At 38.4% G+C, this 26,803-nt stretch overlaps 1 protein-coding gene and 1 long non-coding RNA gene across 4 annotated transcripts in view; one reads left to right on the top strand and one right to left on the bottom strand.

The window, feature by feature from the left end:
- LOC123570844 (uncharacterized) overlaps nucleotides 1–13,773 on the bottom strand; it is a 31,566-nt gene extending 17,793 nt beyond the window's left edge. The window contains exons 1-3 of the long non-coding RNA XR_006695057.2: nucleotides 13,571–13,773; nucleotides 12,499–12,556; nucleotides 5,493–5,584 (exon numbers count right to left, since the gene is read on the bottom strand). This is a non-coding gene — a long non-coding RNA (uncharacterized lncRNA). The remainder of the gene's footprint in view (nucleotides 1–5,492; nucleotides 5,585–12,498; nucleotides 12,557–13,570) is intronic.
- Nucleotides 13,221–26,483, top strand: SLITRK4 (SLIT and NTRK like family member 4). Of its 3 annotated transcripts, none has more exons than XM_005594741.4 (2): nucleotides 13,221–13,561; nucleotides 18,151–26,483. In XM_005594741.4, exon 2 carries the CDS (start codon nucleotides 18,201–18,203, stop codon nucleotides 20,712–20,714), a length of 2,514 nt encoding a protein of 837 aa, XP_005594798.1. In that variant the 5' UTR covers nucleotides 13,221–13,561; nucleotides 18,151–18,200; the 3' UTR covers nucleotides 20,715–26,483. The 3 variants fall into 3 exon arrangements, with proteins under 3 accessions (XP_005594798.1, XP_005594799.1, XP_005594800.1); XM_005594742.4 differs by lacking the exon at nucleotides 13,221–13,561 and adding an exon at nucleotides 14,210–14,401; XM_005594743.5 differs by lacking the exon at nucleotides 13,221–13,561 and adding an exon at nucleotides 14,210–14,956.
- The last annotated feature ends 320 nt before the right edge of the window (nucleotides 26,484–26,803 follow it).

Here is a 26,803-nt window from a genome sequence, read left to right as displayed (position 1 = left end):
TTTAAGGCTATTTAATATCAGCCAGAGATGGACATCATAAATGTTGGAACTTTGTGTTAGGGGAAAGGGGAAAATATCTTTATTTGGAGGAAGGATAGAAAGCATAGAGTTTTGTTTTATAGAAGTTAAATACTTGTAGGAAGTCTACAGATACTAAGTAATGAGAGTGGGCTGTGGTGATTGTTATTAAGCTGTTGTCTCTCAGCTACAAATAAACAATTCTATACATTGTTTTGTGGTGCTGGCACCAGGATGGGACTCTGCATACCACATCTCTCCTTTGCTACGTGGTTTTGCCGGTAGGAGCACTATTTGCCAATAGAGGGAGGCTACAAAATTGAAAGAGAAAGAAGACATCTGATCCTACCGGATTACTTGCTAATCCTGTCGGCCTTGCCCAACCACTGCCCTTTACCCTGCCAGTAGCAGTTAGTTCCAGTCTCAATTTTCCTTCCAAAAAACATGTTTCTGTTCATCCATCATGACTATATTAGTTACCTGCCTTATGGAGTCATCAATAAAAAATTTTGTGCATCATACTGAGAACCAGGAGACACAGGTTTTTATAATTGTTTTTTTATTTTTGTCTTTTTCTTGTTCCTAACTTAGAGACTAAGGTAACCTTAATCAAGTTAGCTTTGTGTGTTTCTTATATTATAAATAGTGATGTGCTTTTTATAATCTACAAGAGTATTGTAAGCATAAATAAGAAAATACCGGTGAAGATCCTTAGATTCAGAAAAGAATAAAATTTTGTGCTAAGATTCAATATGAATCTTGGAAATAATTTTTAATATTAAGCCTTTTGGAAAATATACAGGCAACAATCCAGATGAATGACTAATAAACAGAAAATCAGTCAAATAAAATTACAGCAGCAGTAGCAGGGAAAATATGTTTTTTTCTTCCCAAATAATTTATTTAAAGAAAAATTAAACTTCAAGTAGATTGAATAGCAACAGGGGATTTCAGTATAAGATGCTGAACACCAAATATTTTGGAATGGCTATTTTTTTGGCTTTCATCTATCCTTCTTTCTTTATGGAAGAGAGTACAAGAGGGGATGGGAGGTGTTTGTTTGTACAGTAAAGCTATGGAATTGAGAAGAGTAATGACAAATCTTGACTACTAAATTTCTAATGTAATCTTTGCTCAAACTCCAATGCAAGAATCCCATAAGAACTGTTTATTGGTGCTGGGATGAGGAAAATCACGAGTTAAGTCCTATGTTAGAAATAAAAACCAGCAAAATTTTTAAAAAGGGTAAAATCTCTTGACATCCATAAATAACAATTAGAAGACATCACTGTCAGGCTGAGGTAGAAGTCCCAAGGCTAAATGGCTATAAGAAGTGTATTTCAAGTCTGTTTTGACTTATTAAAACAGTCAAACTATTAAAAAAATCCACATTTTAGCCTTGTTAAAATAATTTTAGTAAGATTTCTCTCTTTCTTGAAATATTTATCAAATGACCCATTTAAATATTGAGGCACATCTGTGTATACTGGTTAAAAATAAAAAGAGATAATGTAAAACTAGACCTGCTTATATTTAAGATACTATTGCCAGCTGCTCTTATTTCCTGAGAACAAGTTTCAGTTTCCTAGTTGTTATTTCTCAATCACCACATATATATATATATATATATATATATATATATATATATATATATATATATATATATATATATAAAATCCGATCTACCAATCTGCCTGAAAATGTCCTAGCTGTCCTTGGTTTATCAAATTTATCACAGGTACCTTGTCAGAGTGGTTAAGTATTATATTCATTCATTCTCATAAAGCTTGTGGGCTCCACACCTCAACCATACTGTAAGACCATGGGACTCTAACTTCAACTCATTTAAATTATTATATATATGTAGTAGAGAAGATATATAGATATATGTATATGTGTGTGTGTGTATATATATATAGTAGAGAAGATAGTTTTTATTGTATTTGGCTCTCAGTTCCACTTGGGAAGCCAGGTCCCTAACGCTATATACACTGTATACAGTTGACCCTCAGTATCAGTGCATTCAACCAACTGTGGACACAATGAGATTGCATCTCACGCCAGTCAGAATGGCAATTATTAAAAAGTCAAGAAACAATAGATGTTGGCAAGGTTGTGGAGAAATAGGAACACCTTTACACTGTTGGTGGGAATGTAGATTAGTTCAAGAATTGTGGAAGACAGTGTGGAGATTCCTCAAAGACCTAGAACCAGAAATATCATTCAATCCAGTAATCCCATTACTGAGTACATACCCAAAGGAATGTAAATCATTCTATTATAAAGATATATGCACACATATGTTCACTGCAGCACTGTTCACAACATCAAAGTCATGGAACCAACCCAAATACCCATCAGTGATAGACTGGATAAAGAAAATGTGGTACGTAAATACCATGGAATACTCTGCAGCCATAAAAACAAACAAGATCATGTCCTTTGCAGGGACATGGATGGACCTGGAAGCCATTATCCTCAGCAAACTCATGCAGGAACAGAAAACCAAATGCCGCATGTTCTTACTTGTAAGTGCGAGCTGAACAATGAGAACACATGGACACAGGGAGGGGAACAACACACACTGGAGCATGTTTGGGGGTGAGGTATGGAACGTATCAGGAAGAATAGCTAATGCATGCTGGGCTTAATACTTAGGAGATGGGTTGATAGGTGCAGCAAACCACCATGGCACATCTATACCTATGTAACAAACCTGCACATGTACCCCAGAACTTAAAATATGAATTTCAAAAGATCTTCATTAAAAAAACAATATAACAATAAAAATAATACAGTATAACAACTATTTACATAGTATTTACATTATATTAGATATTACAAGTAATCTAGAGATAATTTAAAGTATACAGGAGAATGGGCATAGGTTATATACAAGTACTATGCCATTTTATGTAAGGGAATTGAACATCTTTGAATTTTGGTGTCCTGGGGGTTCTGAAACCAACTCCCCACAGATACCAAGAGAGGATTGTAATATTCACATTCCTGAAAACAACATGAGGATCTCTTCCTTTTTCATGATTTGCAAAATCAAATTTGAGAAGACCCTTATTGTTTTCGTACCTTCTTCCATTTTATTTCTTTTGCATATGTGAACTACTTCAATTTCTGGCCCTTCCAAATGATTCAGTTTCTTATTTTATAGAACATTTCCTGTTAATGTACTTTCCAAATATGCCTGGCACATGGTAAATTTTGACTCTCTATTCTGGAGGAATATCAAAAATTTGGACTGTGTCATCTCCAGAAGGACATACAAGTTGTTGACCTTGCCATGTGATGGAAGGCAGTGTTCTGATTTTCTTAATTTCCTTGAATATGTGCCATGGAAGCTTACCATTATTGCCTTCAACTATAGTTATTTCACAACATTTTATAAAACCGAGAAATTTAGTAAAGTCTGAAAATGAGCGGTCAGTAAAGGGCATATTCAATCAATGCATTGTATAGTATTATTTATGATAACACAATACATTATATAGTATTGCTTATTATAACACAATATACATTCTATAGTATTGTTTATTGTAACATGGTCTCATCTGCTTTATCACTAAACTAAGTGATCTAGGAGGCAGAGGCAGTTTCCTTCACCTTGGCACCCAAAGCCTGATGAATTATAGGCATTCAATAAAGATTTAATAAAGTGAACTTTATGGTTGAGCAGATTTTTTGTAGTCAGTCACCTCTACTAAAACTCCATATATTCTTGAAATTCTTGGAGTTCTTGGAGAACAAAAGGAAAGATAATTTTCTATTACTAGGACAGAATAAAGCATGCTCATTTGTTTTAGGTGTACATTTTGATTCTTCCAATGTGCAGCTATCAAATCAACCATTAGGATGGGGATGGCAAGGTTTGTTTTAATTCTAGAGAGCTTGTTTCTATGTGGTTCACAATGTGATGTGGCTCACTAGGAAATCTCAGGATTAAATTTGCCCTTTCCCAGAAAAGCTCTGAGTACAAACGTGTTTAATTCAGAATTTTCAATCAGTGATAAAGAGGACAATATGCTTCGTTTTTTAAAAAAGGTAATTACTTGAAGTGGTTAATGAGTTAAGAACAAAGAGCTGCTTGAGAGTTACGTGTAATTTAGATATTGTGTGCACTAGTATGCTAAAATGTCATTTGTTTCTCCTTTATCCATTTTCCCCTCTAGGCTAGTCTGTTCTTGCTACTAGTCTTAATAAATGATAAAATCAGAATCTCAAATGAATTGGAGATACCTTATATAATATTTAATAATGAGCTGAAAAAGAGACCCAAATATATTCGCTTTTTGAGCTACAATCCAATTAACCATCAGTCCTTGCCAGTCCTTTGTTACTACGAAAATACTATGTGAAACTATTCCTTATAGAGTTACCACTGCTTACCAAACTCAACGTGTTTTACATAAGACATGCTTACCTCAGAAATTTCTCTTTTACAAAATCTGACAACCTTTCACAAATGCTTTTAAACCAAAAAAAAAAAAAAAAAAGAGAATTTGTCAATATATTTAATTTCGTGTTTAAATTTTGGTAGTAACGTTGAGACCCTCAAACTATCATGTAAATCTTCTGTTTGCAAGACATAATTGGAGAAAAGATCAGCACAACTCTGGCCGCTCACTAAATTTTAGATTGGAAAATGGCATTTCTTTTACCTTTGTCCAGATATCCTCTTAAAGTATACAAGGAGGGGTAGGAAAGAAAGGTAAGATTCCCAGAACCATGGTGCCCTCACAGGGATAGCCTGCCATATGTCATAGAGGACAGATTCTGAAGGAGAAAATCTGAATGACTTTCAACAAAATTCCTCTCCTTTCAAAGCTCAGGAAACTCACATCTCAAAACATAGGCAAAGAAATGAAAGGAATAATCATTATATGGTCCATTTGTGATTTTTTTTTTTTCATTGCCCTGAGTGGCTGAATCCTGTAGTTTGGTTTTCTGGATATTTCTTCATCCATAAAGATAATAAAAATGAAATTTCATAGAATAGCTTCAGCTATAAATGGAAGTAAAATGCCCAACAACTTGAACTCTATGGGGGAAAAAAAGTTGTCTAGCGGCCATCCTTAGAATTTTTTTTTACCTTAGAATTGTTTTACTAGAGAAGGTATAAATAGAATTGAGATGATGTAAGTTAGATGTCACCATTTCCAACAATGAATATTGTAAGAAAAGTCAAATAACAATGGATATAATAGGCACTATATCTGCCTGAATATTTATTGGATGATTGAGATTGACTTAATTTACACATAATTTATCACACGAATGTGATCTTAGGTATAATTGCACCACATCTTGTCAGATCTGACTTGCTTTTCTCTAAAAACAGCATATGCTACTCTTATGACAAAATAATCTTAGATAGAAGAATGCTAGTTCTTTAAGTCATTAAGTTTCTAAAAATATACATTTCCACTAGCAAAATGATAAAATTAGTGCCCCCAACTCACCTGAAATTTTTTTGCACGTAGATTACAAACATTAAAGCTATATACATGTTGGTTCCTTTTTTCCTTTGCTTTCTCTTTTCCTGTTTGTTTCCCTAAAAAAAAAAACCAGTGACAGGATTCAGAAAAAAAATATTTTTAACATTCTCTCCAGGGCCATTATGAGGAATTTTGTTGCAAAAATGATAATACCCACTTTTGTGGGTCTGACATGTAAAGAATGAGATTCTTGGTTATTCTGGCAAGCAAGGCAAGTAAGATTATTTTAAAAAATAGTAATGGAATCTGCAATCCTCAATTCTACAGAGATTATTGTTACAATTAACTTTTAAAAAACTAATAATATGTGAAATGAGAATGGAGAAGTAACTAAAGGATACCAGGAGGGGTAAGAACAGATGGATTTATTTTTAAATAATAGTTCTAGCTTTTGAAATAAACAAAAGATACATTGAATTAATCCAACCACTCTCTTCTACTTGCCATCCTTAGACTCAAGAAGAGAAATAATGTATGGTCTGAATTATTATTATTATTATTTTTGTATATGTGGAAGGCTTTTCTGTTTATCAATAGAAGGAAATAAAAATATTCTGCCAGAAAGACACAGTGCTAGGTGTTTGTCAAACATTATACTTGTTAATCCTCATAAACTCAGGAGGATTGAGTTTGTCCTGCCCACTTTACAGAAAGGCAATGAAAGCTCAGAGAAGTTAACTGCCTTAAATCATAGAACTACTAAATAGTGAAGCAAGAAATTAACACCAAGTTCATCTGGTTCCAAATTTCACACTCCTGAAACCCTGATAGATCTAATTTTATGTTTCCTGAATATTTACAAAACAGCAACAATTTCAAAAATTCTGTAATTAATTTTCTGAATAACTCACTGGAGATTCTAGTCTACCCTCAGTGAGCTCCCCGTGACTGGGTGTAGTCAAGCATTGAGTGTTCATCTGATAAAATACCCGTTTTGTGAGTGCTTAAACTAGAAAAACTTTAAGGTTCCTTCAAATCCTGTTTCTAATTGATAACCAAACTGTGCACCTGAAAGAGAAGAAATTCTCTGTGATGACACTTCTTCCTATACCATGATCCCTTTACATGGGACCTGAGGACAGTTTACTCATGGCAACCTTAGGTGGGTAGACATCACTCAATTTGCGTCAGAGTGGGGAATTAGCAGCTCCAAATTCAAACTGAAAAAGAAGGTAGTCAATCACAGATGCATGACACTAGCTTACACAGATGTTCTGCTTTCCTCTGACTCACTCTTTGAGGCTTGGAAAGGGATAAACTTTATTTTAATATAGCAATTGCAATACAGTCATACCATAACTCATATTTTTATATTATGCCTTTTTTGCCTTGTTTTATGCCTCCGTTTTTGACCCAACCTTTGGATTGTTCAAGAGCCTCTAAAACAAAGGAGGAGGAGCTGAGAACAAGATCAACTTTTTATTTTTAATTTTTGTGGGTACATAGTAGGTATATACAGTTATGGGATACACCAGACGTGTTGATACAGGCATGCAATGTGAAATAAGCATATCATGAAGAATGGGGTATGCAGCCCCTCAAGCATTTGACCTTTGAGTTACAAACAATCCAATTACTCTTTAAGTTATTTAAATGTACAACGAAGTTATTATTGGCTATGACCACATGTTATGCTATTAAGTAGCAGGTATCATCCATTCTTTCTAATTATTTTTCGATATTATCTCATCCCAGTTAAGATCACTTTTGGACGAAAGGTTGAAGTGTATATTTCTAAGGAAAAGTAATATTGTTATAAAAGTATCGAACAAAAGACCCTCAATATTTTTGCAAAACAATAATATTTTGCTAGCTAGGGACAACACTGTGGTTCCCAAGATAGAGTTGAACATGGTAAAAACAGAAAGATTTTTATCAACTTACTATCTCTCTGATAAAGCTTTGGTTGGTGTTATGGAACTTTTACAGCCCATAAGAGTAATTCTCACACTAGATTGTTTAGCTATTAACTTCCTATCTTTTTATTTTATGATCTTTATTATCTTTGAGTTGTCTGAGGGCTGTTGAGCTTGTGGCTGGGCCCTAATATTTGACAGTGAGATTTCTTCGAGTTAGAGAATATATAGAAAAAAAGACACTATTTTGTCAGCATCCCTGGCTTAGCAATATTCTAAACCACATAGGTGGTTCTAGTTGGCCATAGGGATAAGTACTCACTAGGGGCCAAAGTTACAAAGATCCTGCAAAACAACATACACCTCTTTATTATTATTCTAAAAATAATAATTTCTGAGTGAAATAGTATTTGAAAAATTAGCCAATGCCTTGCTGCACAGACTTTAATACATTTACAGATGATGCCTTAGTTTCTGAAAAGGACACCAGGTTACCAGCTGTACTATAAAGAAGTCTGAGGAAAATGGAAGGTCAGGTTAATTGATATAACCTAATCAAACAATCAACTAGTCTCACATTTTCCATTTCATTTGGTATCCTATTTTATAACAATTCTTTTGTCTTAACTGGAATAAGTCTAGGGATGAACACTACTGCTTTGCATGGTGTGATGGTTAATACTGAGTGTCAACCTGATTGGATTGAAGGATGCAAAGTATTGATCCTGGGTGTGTCTGTGAGGGTGTTGCCAAAGGAGATCAACATTTGAGTCAGTGGACTGGGAAAGGCAGACCCACCCTTAATCTGGGTGGGCAACATCTAATCAGCTGCCAGGGAATATAAAGTAGGCAGGAAAATGTAAAAAGGCGAGACTGGCTTAGCCTCCTAGCCTACATCTTTCTCCCATGCTGGATGCTTTCTGCCCTTGAACGTCAGACTCCAAGTTCTTTAGCCTTGCGACTCAGACTGGCTTCCTTGCTCCTCAGCTTGCAGACAGCCTAACGCAGGACCTTGTGATCGTGCAAGTTAATACTACTTAATAAACTCCTATATATGTATACACACACACACACACACACACACACACACATATATATATACTATTAGTTCTGTCCCTCTAGAGAACCCTAATACACATGGCTCCATTTGGTAATAGTGAAAGTTATTATCCCTAATAGGGAACATTTGAGACATCATCACAGATGCAGAATCAACTCAGGTATGAGAGTTGAAAGAGCAGAATGGATAGAACAAGGCTACTGTTGGCAAAGGGTAAAATCAGTTGATTCAAGAGACCTTGTCATGCAGAATTGATGTGAACTGTTTTTAATGTCATTTATTTGTTTATTCTTGTGCTGAGTATTCATACTTTAATACTTGAAAACATTTATGTCTCAAGTATTTATCTTTGGAAAACGTATTCTGCTTTCAAATCTATCCCTTTCTCTTTTTTTTTGAGACAGGGCTGCTCTGTCGCTCAGGCTAGAGTGCAGTGGCGTGATGACGGCTCACTGCAGCCTTGTCCTCCTAAGCTTAAGCGATCCTCCCACCGCAGCCTCCCTAGTACCTGGGACTACAGGTGCACCCCACCACGCCTGGCTATTTTTTTTAATTTTACTTTTTATAGAGATGGCTTTTCACCTTGTTGCCCAGACTGTTTGTCTTGGCATCCTAATGTGCTGAGATTATAGGCGTAAGTCACCATGCCCAGCCTGCTTTCAAGTCTATTCTGCTTTCAAAGTTAAAAATTCCCTAGTTCCCCTGTGAAAATGAAAACATGGTGTAGTGGAAAACTTCAAGATCCGGGGTCAAACCTTGACTGTCACTTACTCACCATGTGACCTCGGGCAAACTGTTTACCTTCCCTGAATTTATTTTATTTTATTCTATTTTATTTTATTTTGTTATTTTATTTTATTTTATTTTATTTTATTTTATGTTATGTTATGTTATTTTATTATTTTGAGAGAGTCTCACTCTGTTGCCTGGGCTGGAGTGCAGTGGCATGGCCACAGTTGACGGCGGCCTTGACCTCCTCGGCTCAAGTGATCCTCCTGCCTCAGCCTTCCAAGTACCTGGGGCTACAAGCATGTGCCACCATTCCCCACTAATTTTTGTATTTGTTGTAGAGAAGGTTTTTCCCATATTGCCCAGGCTGGTTTTGAAATCCTGGGCTCAAGCAATCTCCCCACCTCAGCCTCACAAAGTGCTGGGATTACAGGAATGAGCCACCATGCCTGACCACCTAACCTCATTTTTAAAATAAGTATAATAATCCCTTCCTTGTTCATAGAACTAAGTGAAATATTTGTAGGCAACATAGCAAAGAAGAGGCACTCAACAGATAGTAGCTACTATTGTATGGGTTAGATTATGATCTGAAAACTTCCTTTCATGTTCTGAATTCCACGAAATTTGTAAAAATGAGCTATTAGTATGTTTTTCAAATTGTATAGATAGAAAAAAAGGGTTCCATTGTCATATAAGTTTGTGAAATGCCACATGCCATCCCCCTTTTCCCTTGGTAAACAAAAGTTCATTTAAACATAATTAATTGTGTTGAAAAACCCCAAAGTAAAAATAAAATGTTTAGCTTTATGGAACCAAGGGTCTTTTAACTTATTTGATCGTGGAAACATTTCTTCCTAGAAGATATATTAACATCCTAAGAACTTTCTTGTATTCACTTAAAGAAATAGCAAGTGTGTGGCCGGGTGTGGTGGCACATGCCTGTAATCCCAGAACTTTAGGAGGCCGAGATGGGCGGATCACCTGAGGTCAGAAGATCGAGACCAGCCTGGACAACATGGCAAAACTCCGTCTCTACTAAAAATACAAAAATTAGCTGGGCATGGTGGCACATGCCTGTAATCCCAGCTACTCAGGTGGCTGAGGGAGGAGAATTGCTTGAACCCAGGAGGCAGAGGTTGCAGTGAGCCGAGATCACACTACTGCACTCCAGCCTGGGTGACAGAGCGAGGCTCTGTGTGAAAAATAAAGAAATAAAAATGAAAGAGAAATAGCAAGTTTGTGACTGTTAAAATGCCAGAATATAAAGAAATCTTCAATATTAAAAAAACTGAATAATCTGTGATACCTGGATACAAAAATTAAGGCTGATTTGATTTTGAACAGCAGCAAGACAAGGCAAGATAAATGAGGAATACAGTGAAAGTGAAAGATAACTGACTAGGGCCAAGATTTGGCATTATAATCACTTTCAGTTGTTTAGTGTTTTAATGACTTAATTCCAAACTGCCTTTGGAACTAAGGGTATTCAGGATCTTGTTGAAATTCTTAGTGCAGTTGTTTTTTTCCCTGATGGAGGGAGACACAGTATATCAGTATAGACCTACGATTCTGGTTGTACTCCTAAGAAGCCAAGATGAAATAAGGTAAAACATTTGGAGGAAGACTGTGAGGATATTGCAAAACTCACAATATTTGAATTCTTACATTTTAGGAAGAACATCAAATTTGTTTTTTTTCCCCAATGGCCATAAATAGTGCTGGAGTTTTCTTAACACTTTTATTTATGTATGTATTCACTTCCTTTGTTAAGCTAGCAATTCTGCATCACTTCCTACTGTTCTATTGGGATGTCACCTGTAATCCTAGGAGACAGAAAAGGGACTGCGAGACTAAAGGATTGGGTTTTTAAATTACTTTGAAAGCAAAATAAGCAGAAAACATGGAAGTTGTTACTTCTGTTTTATTTTATGAGCGTCCACTTTATCTTTTTAAGTAGAAAAATATTTTATTTTAAAGCATTCATTTTAAAAAGTTGAACATTAATCACAGACAAGTTCTGAGGAATATTGTGAATTGTAATTTATCGATGATCTAGCTGCGGTTGCTTTCAGATTTGTCTCCATATCCATATGAAAAATAACATTTCACAGTTATTGCAGTTAAATATAGCCAAGTCTCAGAACAGTTTCTAAAGTTGAATAAAGATAGGCATTTAAATCATCTGATATTTACTGTCCAAATCTGGCCTTTTCAGTTATCACAGTACTTAGAATTTTCAGGTAAACTTTTTTTGCTCATTCTATTGACTCTTGTTAACATTTATAGTGAAAGACAAACATTTCACCTATCCGGATAAAATATATTCAGCTTCCTGAATTGTTAACATTTAGAATAAAGGCCACCTTGTTTTGATACCCATTACTACTTTCAAATTGCATTATACAATAAAATGCAAATATGAGTTATTAATTAACAGGATCTGTTTTGTCCAAACGTGCAACAGTAGAGGGATTTTTCAACATGCTGCAGCTGTTACCTATGAAGGAAACACCATTCACTTTACTAAAAGGAGCTGCACAAGTACATATGTTGTTATAGACGAAAATTTAGTGTTTCCTTAAGCAATGCTATTTCATAATGGATTTCACATTGACTATAATAAATGTTACCAATGCTGCCTAATTTCTGTCTCTAGGTTGTTTTTAAAAGAGAGGATGATTAAAGTTTTCAAGGCAATGTGGAGTGAAGGTAGAGAAAGAGTTGTTCATGAAAGACACAATGTTTAGCAAGGTCATAAAGAAATATGCCCATATATGCAGATCTATTTAAATGTTCATTTACATGTTGTATGTGCATCTCTGTATACATGTTGTGCCTGGCCAACATTCCTGTGAATATAACCTGAAGGAAGTACCATAAAATGACAAAAGAAGAAAAACAATAAAACATACATATGAATGACTACGATAGACGGTATAGAAGGTAGGCCATTATTCACAAATAATGCAATAAATCCTTTGCCCATCAGATGTTTTTACCTAGATTTGGGGCCTTTAAAACATCAACCAATTATGGTAAATGTTTAACTGTAGGAGTTCAGGCAGACAGCCAAATTCTGGTTTCAAAGCTGTTGCTAGTTTTAGCTTAAAGATTTTTTTTTTTTTTTCATTTTTAAGCAAGAACATTTCTGGATACCGGTTGTGCTCTATTGTGGCTAGAGCCGCTGGAATTTGAATAAGTGAATTGGGCAGCACATTGGTCCTGAAGAAATGGGCCTGGCAGTATTACCTGAACGTGGCAAATAGTAGGCTACCAAGAGTCCTAGGGAAATACTTCCCATTTATAACTTAGCTCTACTTACCTAAAGCTAGTTTATTCCCACAGACACGAAGAGTGAGTGGTTTTTCTTAGCCAAGCTCCTACAAAAAACAGCAAGGTTGGGGGATGGGAGCACATGGAATGTTTATGCCTTTTGTTTAGGAAAGCCAGGTGTCTGAAATACATACATGATAGCCAACTCCTCTGCTCCCCTCCCCCAGGTTTACTTATTTTCTTAACAAGCTTATTGACGAAATTATCAATCTGCATGTAACTGTTTTGAACATTGGCCCTTCCTTAGAATATCCCTACCCTCTTGTTGAAGCACTAACAAATAGGTAGAAGAAGGGGCCCAGACAATCCACACGTTGGATTTGCAGCCACTAGTATATTTCAGTCAGCTGCTAAAGTCTCTTTGGTATAGACAAGGAGGGGGCGACTGAAGTGACTTTTCTTAGTCCATTTCCTCTCCTTCTCTCCCTCTCCCGAAGGTATTCCTTGGGTCCCTTCCATTTCCCTCTTCACAGTCCCTCCTGAGCGGTCCCAAAGCTTCAAACCTTGTTCTCCAACCCCCTTTCCCTAATGTCTCCCAACTACCACCCCCTTCCCCAATCAAACTCCCCTCCCGGTCACCACCAAAGCCCGGAGAAGTGGAACGCACACAATGCCTCCCTTATAGGGCTTGAGCTGGGAACTGAGCATGCTCAGTAGCCAAAGTAGATTTTTTTTTTTTTTTCTTTTGGTCGCAAGTGCGGCATCTCTCTCAGTCCCACGCCTCTCTTTCCTCAACCCCTATACCCTATCCCCTGTCCCCACCCCCAGCTCCCAAATCATCCGGCTTAACCCGTTCCGCACCAAAGGCCCACGGAGTTCTAAGGTGCGGATAATTAACCCGACTCCTAACCCGGCTAAATAGTCTCACTTTAGGCTAAAGCCTCACACTTTCGCCTTAAAGCCCCCGGCCCCTTACGCGCAGACAGGTAGGGGGAGTGCGAATACTACTGGATCCTAGGAAACTGGTTCCCAAGAAGGCTCCTTCCAGGATCGACCGCTACGGAGAAGTATTCCAGGAGCCCTCTGTTCTGCGGGGTGACAATTAGCCAAAGGTACCGTACCCGTGATACAAAATCCAAGTATGATTGTTGCATTTGAATGTCATTGTTGTTGACTCATTCCTCTCCATCCTGTAATTATTCAATTCCGCGTAGGCTCGACGACCCTATCGATCTCCCTCGGCCCCCCTCCCCCAGGCTCTCCAGTGTTTCTTGGCTTTTCCTGGCTTCTTGGTTGCTCTCTCAAAGGAATGCCCCGTGTGTGTGTGTGTGTGTGTGTGTGTGTGTGTGTGTGTGTGTGTGTGCGCGCGCGCGCGTTATTAGGGGACTGGAAGAGAAGAAAAAGGCTCGAGTGTGTGTGTGTATGTGGTGGGGGGATGAAGGCAAGCGCGCCCTTGTTAGAGGACTGGGGTCTCCACGCCTGAGGAAAGGGGTCGCTCCTCCCTAGGGAATGTTTTAGGCAAAAAGAGGGGGCGGATACCGGGAGGAAAGCGCGCTGTCTTTCTGGGTGTGTGGGTAGAAGAGGAATCAAATGGGCATGTCTGGGTGGGGGACGGGGGTAGGAGCTCAGGAATGTGAGGGGGTCGAAGTGGTCGAGTGTTGGGAGGGAGGACTGCTTGTGTGCGGGGTGAGGGGGGAGTGGAGAGCGGGGGCGGGGATTCAGCGCGTGTATGTAAAGGTGCAGCCCGTGTGCTAGGCTCTGGGTGCGCGCGCGGTGTCTGCTCGGGTGCGCGCGCGCCACTGTCCGCCTGCCCGCCTGCTGGGGCTGCTCGGCGGGTTTGACGGGCGAGCGGGCGCGAAGGAGCTCTGTCCGGAATCACATAGAGACCATCGTGGAAACAGCAGCGCAGGTCGCGGCGCCGCGGGCCCTGCACAAGACGCTGGGCTCTAGAGGTGGGTGAATTTCCAGCGGGAGCTGCACAAGCTGCACCGACACGCGCTCTGCCTCTTCCCCGCTCAGCTCAGTAGCGCGTGTGTGTGTGTGTGTGTGTGTGTGTGTGTGTGTGTGTGTGTGTGTGTGTGAGAGAGAGAGAGAGATCGCGCGCGCGCGCACGCGCGCGGAGGGGGCAAGTAGCTTATTATTTTTAGTTTGAGTCCTGTTCGTTTGGGGCCGGTCGAGTGGCCAAAGTGGCCGAGGTGGCTAATCCTGCCCTCCACCTCCCACTTGCCTGCCTACGGCGCGGTCGCATGCCGCTGAGGACCGGAAAGGATCCGGGTGTCCTTGGCATCGCTGCCCCCCCATACCCCGGGCGACCAGGGCGGCGGGGCAAGTGTACTGGTCTCGGGTGGCTCCGGCTGTCGGGCCGCTTGGCTGGGTTGGGCTATATTTTTACGCCCCACTCGCAGCCACTTTCTGCAGACGTGGATCTGAGGCTCGGGGCAGTGGCCCGCGGGCTAGTCGGAGACTGCTAGCGCTCGGCAAGACTAGGAATACCAGAGGAAGAGCCGGTGGGTAACTCTAAAAGCTCTGCAAAGCCAGGCGAGCGCTGCTAGCGCGACTTTGCAAGGTGCCTAAATGTTGAGCTGATTTTTGGCATAGTGAGAACAGGATTTATGTAGCTGGCCGGGGAGGGAGCACAGGCAAGGGGGAGCCTGGGCCGCCGCTCGCAGCCACAAAACCACAGGGTCCCTCTGCCCGTGGCAAGCAGGTCAGTAACACCCTAGTGCCAACGTCTTCGAGGCGGCCTGATCTGGCCATCTCTTCCTCCTCACCCACCGCACGCCTGGGTCTGGAGAGGTCCACTGAAACTCCAGCAGCTGCCCCTTGTGGGACGGGAGCGCGTGGAGAAATGTGTGAGCAGCGGGACTGAAGGCCCCCGCGACATTCCGCGCGGTACCCCGCCTCCGCTACACGGCCCGCCAGGCTGCTGCTTGGGCCCCTGACGCGGAGGGGGCTGCGCGCCGGCTCTGGGAACAGGGATGCGGCAAACATTGCGGTACGCGCCAGGGGCCCCTCCAGCCTCCTCGCCGCCCGCCCGAGGTAGCGCACCGGGGGTGGCAATGGCCGGGTCTCTCCGCGAACCTCTACCACTTCCATCCGAGCCTTAGGCGGGCCAGCGGGGTTTCTTTCCCGAGTGAGCTCTCCGGGAGCCACCTCGGCCCACCGCCCTGCAGCCCATCAGTGGTCTGCCCTCCTCAGGCCGCCTCTCTCCTCCCAGTCGCGGACTGCCAGGCGCTGCACTCTGGTGGATGCAGGATTTGGTTTTGGTAGGGCTAGATTTGTTCAGTCCTGGTGGGTCGTGGGAGCCAAGGGTCTTTCAGGGCACGGAGAGGAAGACGGAAAGACCGAGAGGGAGACGGACAGCTCCCAGCAGCCACGGAGAAGGCTCTTGGTACCCAACTGGTACTTTGTGGGTTTTTCTTTTCTTTTTTGCGTTTTTCCCTTGATGTTTAAATGTGCATGTTTCGGTGGTACCACGCGAGTGTGAGGCTTTATTCGCATGCATTCAGTGCCCCCTTTACTCTCTTCGTAGCTCCCCTCTCGGAGCTCTTTTTCTTCCTTTCTCCACATTTCCATGGTCTCTTGCCCTTTCAGTACCTCTTTTCCTCTCTCCTTGGTGGACCAACTGGACTCTTTCTCTCTCTTGCCTGCCCCTCCAGCTGCTTGTGGCTTCCTCTGTTTCACAAGAGCTGCATTTGGGAACTTCCTGGCTCGTCCTAGTGACTTTTCCCCCCTTGCTACTTAAAGTAGAAATTGCCAGGAGGAGGAGGGCAGCTTCTTATGCATTTTCAGATTTGTTGAGATTCCTGGTTCTTGTTTTTATACTGAATTCGGATTATAAGGAATTTTTATTTTTTTTTTAATTTTCTGCGTTTGGTTTTTAGTTTGGTTGCTTTTGGGTTTCTTTGTTTTGAGGTGGGTGGGGTGGTGCTTTAGTAACAAGAAATGACTCAACTGAACCAAAATAGCTGTCGAAAACCACATTCATAACAAGGCAAAAAATATCAAGTGAAATTTTGATTTTACAATGAAAGTTGCTTTAGGTGATGTCATAGTTAAGAATTATGACTTCTTTTTTGCAATGCCAATCATGCTCTCATGGTGAATAGGGGAAATGCACGTCTATATGGCAGCCAAATAGCATCTCAGCAGTGCTGGCTGTATTCTGAACCAAACTACTTAAAATGCAAATCCTCCTGGGTCATGGCTAATGGATTGTCTACCTTGAGACATGTTCGGTTTTACCACTAGCTGATTCCTCGTGGGCAAAATAAACAAAGGAGTTTCTGTGTGACACTTCTTTCTTTGCATCATTTCCTTATTGCGTGTCCCTGGGTATTCTACGTATTTAATTAATATTTGGAGGTAACGATATTGAAATTACACCCAGCTTCCCATTCACGATGGAAAAGACTAACGTTGCTAAAATAGCATCAATAAAATGCACGCTGCTTGTGTCGTGTAATCTTTTCCAGGAAGCATTGTGTATATTTGTATATATATGCAGGATTTAAGGACCCGAATACGATGGGTTATTTTGCTAAGCATTGAACTCTACCAACAAGTGATTCTTTATGTGTTTATAGTCAGGGACATGGGGTGGTAATATTAGGAAGGACGGGTGGGTGTTTGGAAGTGATGATTTTAGGACGAAAAATGTGCTGTACTGAACATATCTGGTGCTGTAGAAAAAGCTACTCAAAGATTGTGATGTGTGAACTCCTCTTCCTCAGCAGTTGCAGTCTGTGGTCAAAGTAAAAGAGATAAGCAGTTAAGCCGACGATCAGTCGGACCTGGGTTCAAAATGGTAAATAAAGGTGTGGGAGAGGGCCAGGGAGGCAAGAGAGCCAGTTCTCAAAGTGGAAAGGCTGCCTGGAGATTAGCTAAGCAATGCAGGAGTAAGCAGGTTACTCTGCTGCTTTCAGAGGCTCAAAGACAAAAGGCCTTTTGCTCCCTCTTTGGGAAATGACTGACAGGAAATTAGAGACTGTTTGTTTACCAGAAAATAAAAGTTGGCCATCCCTTACTCAGTTGTTTTTCTAGAACTGCACAGATTCATCTGTGTCTTTGAAGGCAGCAGTGTACAGGAGTAAACTGATTGACAGAAACGAGCTTACCTATGGGGCTATAGCACAAGCAAATCTCTTCCCAGGTCACCGTCCCTTGGTCTTTTAACAGTCCCTGCTACAGCAGCCCAGTCCTCCCATTTCCATCCTCCAGTGAACTCTGGGCTCTAATATGTTTTGTATTCAGCCTCTCTATCTAGGTGAAGCTTAGAGAATAGATATCCACTAATCAAAATGGCTTTGTGGTGCAAACTCGATGGCATACTTGATGGTCTTGGTCATTTGAAGTGCAAATAGGAAGCTTAAGGCCTGTGTTCAAGGGCAGGGTTTGATGGTCCACGTGGAAAAAATATTTTCAGATTGTAAGATTTCAGCATGATTAATAATATATTTTCCTATTGTTGGTTGTGTGTTCTGCACATGTGAATTTTGTATAAACCACAGGTATGGAAAATAAAATGGATGGCAGTTTTGGTGGTTATTATTGTTTGACTGAGTGAGAATATTTGGAGGTTTGGTTGCCTTAAAAATACAACTCTGGTAATTATAGCCACGTGTTCACTATGGTATGATTTAAATACAAGTAATTTTTCAAGTAATGACCATTGAAAAAATGTTTTCTTTTTATTTTTTAGATTATTTCTCTTTATTCAGAAGCATACAGTTGTTTGCTGATTGCAAGAAGATGTTTCTTTGGCTGTTTCTGATTTTGTCAGCCCTGATTTCTTCGACAAATGCAGATTCTGACATATCGGTGGAAATTTGCAATGTGTGTTCCTGCGTGTCAGTTGAGAATGTGCTCTATGTCAACTGTGAGAAGGTTTCAGTCTACAGACCAAATCAGCTGAAACCACCTTGGTCTAATTTTTATCACCTCAATTTCCAAAATAATTTTTTAAATATTCTGTATCCAAATACATTCTTGAATTTTTCACATGCAGTATCCCTGCATCTGGGAAATAATAAACTGCAGAACATTGAGGGAGGAGCCTTTCTTGGGCTCAGTGCATTAAAGCAGTTGCACTTGAACAACAATGAATTAAAGATTCTCCGAGCTGACACTTTCCTTGGCATAGAGAACTTGGAGTATCTCCAGGCTGACTACAATTTAATCAAGTATATTGAACGAGGAGCCTTCAATAAGCTCCACAAACTGAAAGTTCTCATTCTTAATGACAATCTGATTTCATTCCTTCCTGATAATATTTTCCGATTCGCATCTTTGACCCATCTGGATATACGAGGGAACAGAATCCAGAAGCTCCCTTATATCGGGGTTCTGGAACACATTGGCCGTGTCGTTGAATTGCAGCTGGAAGATAACCCTTGGAACTGTAGCTGTGATTTGTTGCCTCTAAAAGCTTGGCTGGAGAACATGCCATATAACATTTACATAGGAGAAGCTATCTGTGAAACTCCCAGTGACTTATATGGAAGGCTTTTAAAAGAAACCAACAAACAAGAACTATGCCCTATGGGCACCGGCAGTGATTTTGATGTGCGCATCCTGCCTCCATCTCAGCTGGAAAATGGCTACACCACTCCCAATGGTCACACCACCCAAACATCTTTACACAGATTAGTAACTAAACCACCAAAAACAACAAATCCTTCCAAGATCTCTGGAATCGTTGCAGGCAAAGCCCTCTCCAACCGCAATCTCAGTCAGATTGTGTCTTACCAAACAAGGGTGCCTCCTCTAACACCTTGCCCGGCACCTTGCTTCTGCAAAACACACCCTTCAGATTTGGGACTAAGTGTGAACTGCCAAGAGAAAAATATACAGTCTATGTCTGAATTGATACCGAAACCTTTAAATGCGAAGAAGCTGCACGTCAATGGCAATAGCATCAAGGATGTGGACGTGTCAGACTTCACTGACTTTGAAGGACTGGATTTGCTTCATTTAGGCAGCAATCAAATTACAGTGATTAAGGGAGACGTATTTCACAATCTCACTAATTTACGTAGGCTATATCTCAATGGCAATCAAATTGAAAGACTCTATCCTGAAATATTTTCAGGTCTTCATAACCTGCAGTATCTGTATTTGGAATACAATTTGATTAAGGAAATCTTAGCAGGCACCTTTGACTCCATGCCAAATTTGCAGTTACTGTACTTAAACAATAATCTCCTAAAGAGCCTGCCTGTTTACATTTTTTCCGGAGCACCCTTAGCTAGACTGAACCTGAGGAACAACAAATTCATGTACCTGCCTGTCAGTGGGGTCCTTGATCAGTTGCAATCTCTTACACAGATTGACTTGGAGGGCAACCCATGGGACTGTACTTGTGACTTGGTGGCATTAAAGCTGTGGGTGGAGAAGTTGAGCGACGGGATTGTTGTGAAAGAACTGAAATGTGAGACGCCTGTTCAGTTTGCCAACATTGAACTGAAGTCCCTCAAAAATGAAATCTTATGTCCCAAACTTTTAAATAAGCCGTCTGCACCATTCACAAGCCCTGCACCTGCCATTACATTCACCACTCCATTGGGTCCCATTCGAAGTCCTCCTGGTGGGCCAGTGCCTCTGTCTATTTTAATCTTAAGTATCTTAGTGGTCCTCATTTTAACTGTGTTTGTTGCTTTTTGCCTTCTTGTTTTTGTCCTGCGACGCAACAAGAAACCCACAGTGAAGCACGAAGGCCTGGGGAATCCTGAGTGTGGCTCCATGCAGCTGCAGCTAAGGAAGCATGACCACAAAACCAATAAAAAAGATGGACTGAGCACAGAAGCTTTCATTCCACAAACTATAGAACAGATGAGCAAGAGCCATACTTGTGGCTTGAAAGAGTCAGAAACTGGGTTCATGTTTTCAGATCCTCCAGGACAGAAAGTTGTTATGAGAAATGTGGCCGACAAGGAGAAAGATTTATTACATGTAGATACCAGGAAGAGACTGAGCACAATTGATGAGCTGGATGAATTATTCCCTAGCAGGGATTCCAATGTGTTTATTCAGAATTTTCTTGAAAGCAAAAAGGAGTATAATAGCATAGGTGTCAGTGGCTTTGAGATCCGCTATCCAGAAAAACAACCAGACAAAAAAAATAAGAAATCACTGATAGGTGGCAACCACAGTAAAATTGTTGTGGAACAAAGGAAGAGTGAGTATTTTGAACTGAAGGCGAAACTGCAGAGTTCCCCTGACTACCTACAGGTCCTTGAGGAGCAAACAGCTTTGAACAAGATCTAGGTCATGTAATCTTACTTCATACAGAGGACATTTATTTAATGATGAAAGTGCCTTTTGTTGACTTCTAACTTCCAAATACTATATTATCAATAGGCATAGAGGCAGGTGTTTCCAAGGGTGTCTCATTAACTGTAGCTGCAAAGATGTGTCAAGTAGAAGAGAATATGTTTAATAGATTTTACTACATAAAACCTATACTGTGGAGTCCTGTGGGGATACTGCAAACTCTGTTGCCAAAGGGATGCTTTATACACGTAATACTGAATTTAACCTTAAGAGGCAAATCTGTTTTGTATCCCAATGCAAAACCTTCGTCTCTTTGTGCTTTGTAAAGCAAACTCAAGAAAACTGGTACAGGTGTTTGTACCTCAGCTGGGTCCTTTATCTTGCACGTAGATTAAGTTGGTGGAACTGGAATAATCCTTTTGATTTGTGGCATTGTAACAACTCCGTGTAAAGATTATCTGAAAAGTAAAAAAACAAAAAAACAAACAAAAAAAAAGCATGCAAAGAGAGAACATTCGATAGTATTTGTAAATTGGTAACCTTTATGGCCTGCATCTTGAAACTGCTGGATTTATAATGTTAAATTGTGCAAATACTTGTTTAAAATATAACATGCATTACATAACTATAAAATAAATTTGAATACTTTAAGCATTACCTGTCTATACATAAAAATCTAAAAGAAAAAATCAACGCGAGTTAGATAGCATTTGTGATGATCTGAAGAAATATGTGATGTTTATCAGAATTAAACATGGCTCAAATTAAATTAACACTAGAGTTTGTTCTCAGTTAGGTGAAATACCCACAATCCTTAAAGGTTGTCCAAAATAAGCAGAGTGCTTACTGTGTGAGCGCACCCAAAGCTATTTTTGTAACATAATTCGTATTTATGAAGTACTTTGTATACTAAATAGAAAAATGTGTACTCCTTAATATGTATTTAATATGCCTGACTTGTTTTCCTGATCACAGTGAATTTACCAGTAAGTATAAATGTAGACAGAAAAAAATATACTAAACTGAAACAAGCTGATGTGTACAGAAATATTCTGGACTTTGTGATCAGGTGTAACTTAAAAACAAAAAAAAATTAAAAACAAAAAAAAAGAAAAAATACAAAAGAAAAGTTAACTCTGTGCTATTCTTGTGAATTTAGCATATTATCTTCAGATTTGTTACCAACTGTGCATTTAAAAATAAGTTCCTTAGTTTTCTAGTATTGTGTCTTGGGCAGTTGTTATTTGCCATCAGTTGTCTTGCTTTTCAGGATTCTATGAGCTTAATTCAAATAGTTTTCGCTACAAGTATTTAAAAAATAATGAATAAGGTTAATAGTTATATCTTGTATGCATCAGTATCCTGTTCTTTCATCATTCAGACCACTATCAGATAATCTAGTAGAACTGTAAACATCATGGTAATCTTGGCTATGAAAGCCACACTGTAAAAATGCTTGCATTGGTTTCAGATGAGTTCACAGTCTGCAACTACAAATGATACGCCCCTGTGTTTGCTTTTGCTAAGATCTAAGTCAAAATTTGTTTAAGGAATAAAGTAACTGAGAATGGGTGATTTCGGAACTTTTGTAGGAGCTCCCGATTAACAAAGTGATATTCAGAAACACATTGTCTTCTTGGCCTGCCTGCATATATATATATATATAGATATATAGATCTATATAGATATACATATATATGTGTGTGTATATATATATGCGTGTGTGTATATATGTGTGTGTATATATATACACATATGTATGTGTGTGTGTATATATATAGTGTGTGCGTGTGAGAGAGTGTGTGTCCCATCTTTTTTAATTACCTTATAAATCAGTAAGATAACCAAGAAAGTAAACATAGCCATTCCTCATGATTGCAAGTGGCATATTTTTTTGTTGCAGCTTCCAAAATGATATTATGTTTATAGTTGCAGTAGCTGTTCCTTTACTAATCACTAATTTCAGGGCTTTATGTGTTTGTTGCAAGACAAAAAAAAAAAGAAGCTTGGCTTTCTTGGGTGTGTGTGTATGCGTGTGTGTGAGTGTGTGTATATATACGTGGGTATATATTCATACATATAGATAATTTGGAAATCTTTTTTAAATAGCAAAAACGTCTCCATGTGTATGTGCTGGTGCTCTTAAAACTTTAGTGTGTAATTTTAATTTTTATGATGTCTGTGAAAACTTTATATGAATATAAAATAATTCAAACAAATAATTGCTTTCTGATCTTGAAAGAAAAGACAAGATGTGTGCCCAACAGCTTTTTTCATCCACAGTTTCATAAGGACTTTTGATATGCCATTACCATGCATGCACACATCCACGGATTAAAGGGCTCCTAATGTATACTGACAGGATAAAGATACAAAGGCTTCAAAGAAAGTGCTTTAGTTTAGTCTGTCAATAAAGTATGGCTTGAGGGATCTTAAATAGACACTTATAGGAGGAATCAGAAAGTTCCACTCATGATCTGGGGATAATAGGTTATTTGAATGATACCTTTTATTCAGTGTGGTGATGTTTTGAAGATGTTTCAAGGTTTCTGCAGAATTCTCAATGGCAAGAGTACCTGCCACCATCTCAAAAGCTTGCTGTAGCATATTGGCTATCTCATACTCTTCTGCTAAAAGGTATAAATGTTCAACTTTTTTTAAAAAAGTAATTTAACGTACGTGGTTATTTGGAGGTTCAAATTGTAAATGAAAGTAACAAATTCTTGGTTAAGGCTAATATATTTTCCTTAACTGAAGTCATTGTGCCTACATTATATAGTGTATACAATTTTGCACCTGTCTTTCATTAGTTCTAGTTGTACATTTTATGATAATGTAGTTAGGTATAAGTTCTGAGTTGAGTACAAGAACAGTTAAAATACTGTATCTACATTTTGTTGGCTTCAACTATAACCTTGATGTTAGTTTAACCCCTTGAGGTATGATATGTACATCAGTACAACATTTTCAGTGGAACTCGGATGCAAACCTATAAAATCCAAGAAGTGCTCATTTCTAATGTGGTCTGACACATCGTGGGCTTCTTGGCACTATGTTCATGTGTATGGACTATGTTAGAATGATTGCAAACAAATTTAGATCTTATGAAATCAGTGAAGGGGTTGAGATAATATATTGTGTCCATGTAATATAAATCAAGTTTTAAATTATTTTTTTATGAAATCAATAAAGATGATTCAATTCTTTAAAAGTAAGTCTTTGTGTAATTTTATGAGAAAGCAGCTATTAAAGTAGAGTGATTCAAGTCTATAAGGCAATTTATATTCTATATTTAGTTTTTCATTCTGAATAAACTGAAAAAATATATTAATTAGAAATTTATTTAAGACCATCTTCCTTTTGTTGCTTTTTTTAAACACTTTTTTTTAAGCCATAAGGATGCATAAATTATACAGGACATGACCTTATGAGTAATATCAACAGGTATTTCAGAAATAACAGAACACATCTAGAAATGTATGGTGGTAATATTAATCTATAATATTTTTTGCATGATTTGTACATTGACATTGTATGAAATGAGCACAGTGAGGTTTTTTTTGCTGTTACTGTCGCATCCAAAGAGTTGGAGAGAAACTATGTTAAGAATGTATTTATAATCACTATTTTAAAATAAAGTAAAAAAATTGTATTGTTTTTACCCTGATTTGATTATTAGTATTTTAGGTTAATTTGTAAGAGAAAAATCAAGTAATGCTGTAAAAGCTAATGTAAATCAGAGAAAAGAACTGTTTTAATGACTTTTGTTTGCTTTTAATAACATCAAGGTATTAGAATTTATTAATTGCCATTTTTATGAAAGTATTAATAAAATTGTTTGCTACAATGATATTTCTGAAGCCACAGTTTGTTAAATATATTTGTCTTTCCATTATTTTTCAGAAAAAATAAAGCAGTAACCAAACTGATCATTTCACCCAGATTTGAGGGTAAGATATAGCTTTAGAATACTGTTTGTATTCAACTTAACTGCTAAATCTCTGTTAAAAAAAAAATGCTTTCTTTAGAAACATATTTTCAATCTGTGTTCCTTCCCACTGGCAGCCCCTTTGGAGAAGAGTCAGACAGTGCCAAGATCAACATGCTTTGATTCTTGCCCATTCTTTTGAATCAGTTGGATTCTGACATAACTTCAGATAAGCAAATCTTAACTATCTCAACAATCTTAACTATCTGCTCAAATACTTTTAGAAAACCTTCAGTACCTCTGTATTCCATTGCCAGTTTGCATGGTTACAGGTTAGTTACCCACTTTATGGAGTGAATTGTGATTTGTATTTGGTTCTTTTAAAGATGACCAAAATGATCAATCCGTCACTTTACCAAAATTATTACTGTTGTGGAAAATGAACTAATTGCATTATGGTTAACTTGAGGGCAGAAAGGAATATAATTGACTATATTGCCCAATACAGTGGGTTTAAGGTTCATATATTTATGGTAAGACAAGTAAAGACAGAAACAGAGAAAGAGAATATAAATTAAGATTGTTGTTGCTTTACACGTATACATAGGTATGCTGAAGGTGTGAACAGTATAGATAGCATATACAAGGACTTTTAGACTAAATGCCTTATGCATCTGAGGAGATACACTGCGGGATTGTGTTATTTTATTTATTTATGAGTACTGAGCACAGAGCTTTGGGTTCCAGCCACTTCTGTTATGTAGACAAGTGGCATCAAATCAAGGTTTGGCATCATTTCTCGTGCTCTATCCAATTAGTCACTGTGGTCAGATGGGCTGAACTAAAATAAAATATCCTGTTTGTGGCTTCACTTACCGAGAATAACTGGTGACATATATCGAGTTCACCTGATAATTGTTAACTCTCAATTTCAGATTTCCTAAGGATCTGCTCTTTATTTAAAAGCAAATGGGAAGTCAAATGAATTTTAATAACTTACTTTGTACAAAACTGCCCTTAATCTAATTTTGAATTTTATTTTGTTTTCTTTATTTATTTATTTAATGTCTTTTCAGTTTCTACTGGTTGATAGGATTGTGTTTTAAAAGGGGGAAATCAAGGAAGGGAAATTGTGTTGTTTTTCTTATATGAAATGACTTTTTTTAATTTAAAAAAAAATATTTTAACCTGTTGTTCTTATGTCTGCAGGGAGAAAATAAATTAGGGCTCTGAGGCATTTGAATATTTTAGACCAAATAATTGCTATTCAGAAAAAAGATTCAAACTTCTCATTAATTCATAATTAACATTTCCACTGACAAGAGGACCCAGAACCAGGAAAGAATTACTCAACCCTCCACTTTAGTTTACTTTTGTAGACACTGCCTAAATAGAAATAGAAATTCTGGTGATTTCAGTAACATCAAAAATGACAAATTACCTGTTTAACTTAAAAAGGTCATGAATGAGGCCTTCAGAGAAATAATGTTAATAATATAATGAATAACCATAGGGCAGTGCCTTTAAATTAGCTATATGAAGGAAATAGTCTTTTTAAGTTCCTGAACAATATATTTCTCTTAGTTGGCACCTCACAAATACTAGGTCATGTCAGATGCTGCTGGTTAATAGCTGAAGGAAGGCATGTTGTGCAGTGGACATTGCTCATAGAAGTGTTTGAAAATCATAGTAAGCTTTGTTCTCCCTGCTAAGACTTGCTATGTATATTTCCATCATTGTTTCATGTAAACTGAACCATTGTGGTAAACTTTTGGAGTTGATATGGAGTAACTTTAATGCTGTTTTCACAAATAAAAGTTTTTTCTTATAGGTCACATTTGTAGCCATTCAGTGTGTTTATTAGTGTGAAATTAGTAAAGCTCAAGTTCAAAAAGAAATGCAAATAATCTGGTTTTTAGCTGATGCAATCATTGTATTAGTTTACATGTCTAGGCCAGGTCTACCTACACACATACACATGCGTACATATAAGAAAGATAGAGGGTAATATGTGCAAATAGTGAATTATGCACAAAGGGAATTGTCTAGTTAATGTAAACAAAATATTTCTACCTTGACCACCTAGATTTTTCAAATTCAAGTAGATTGGGACCTAAATGTTATTTGTCCTGTTTTGTTTTTTTTTTTTTTTCTA

This window comes from Macaca fascicularis, chromosome X (genome assembly GCF_037993035.2).
Source record: "Macaca fascicularis isolate 582-1 chromosome X, T2T-MFA8v1.1".
Lineage (NCBI taxonomy): Eukaryota > Metazoa > Chordata > Mammalia > Primates > Cercopithecidae > Macaca > Macaca fascicularis.
This window is presented reverse-complemented; position numbering and strand designations above follow the sequence as displayed.

What these genes read in the sequence shown, in the direction of transcription:
- SLITRK4 (XM_005594741.4), top strand. Translation starts at nt 18,201, where the DNA reads ATGTTTCTTTGGCTGTTTCTGATTTTGTCAGCCCTGATTTCTTCGACA.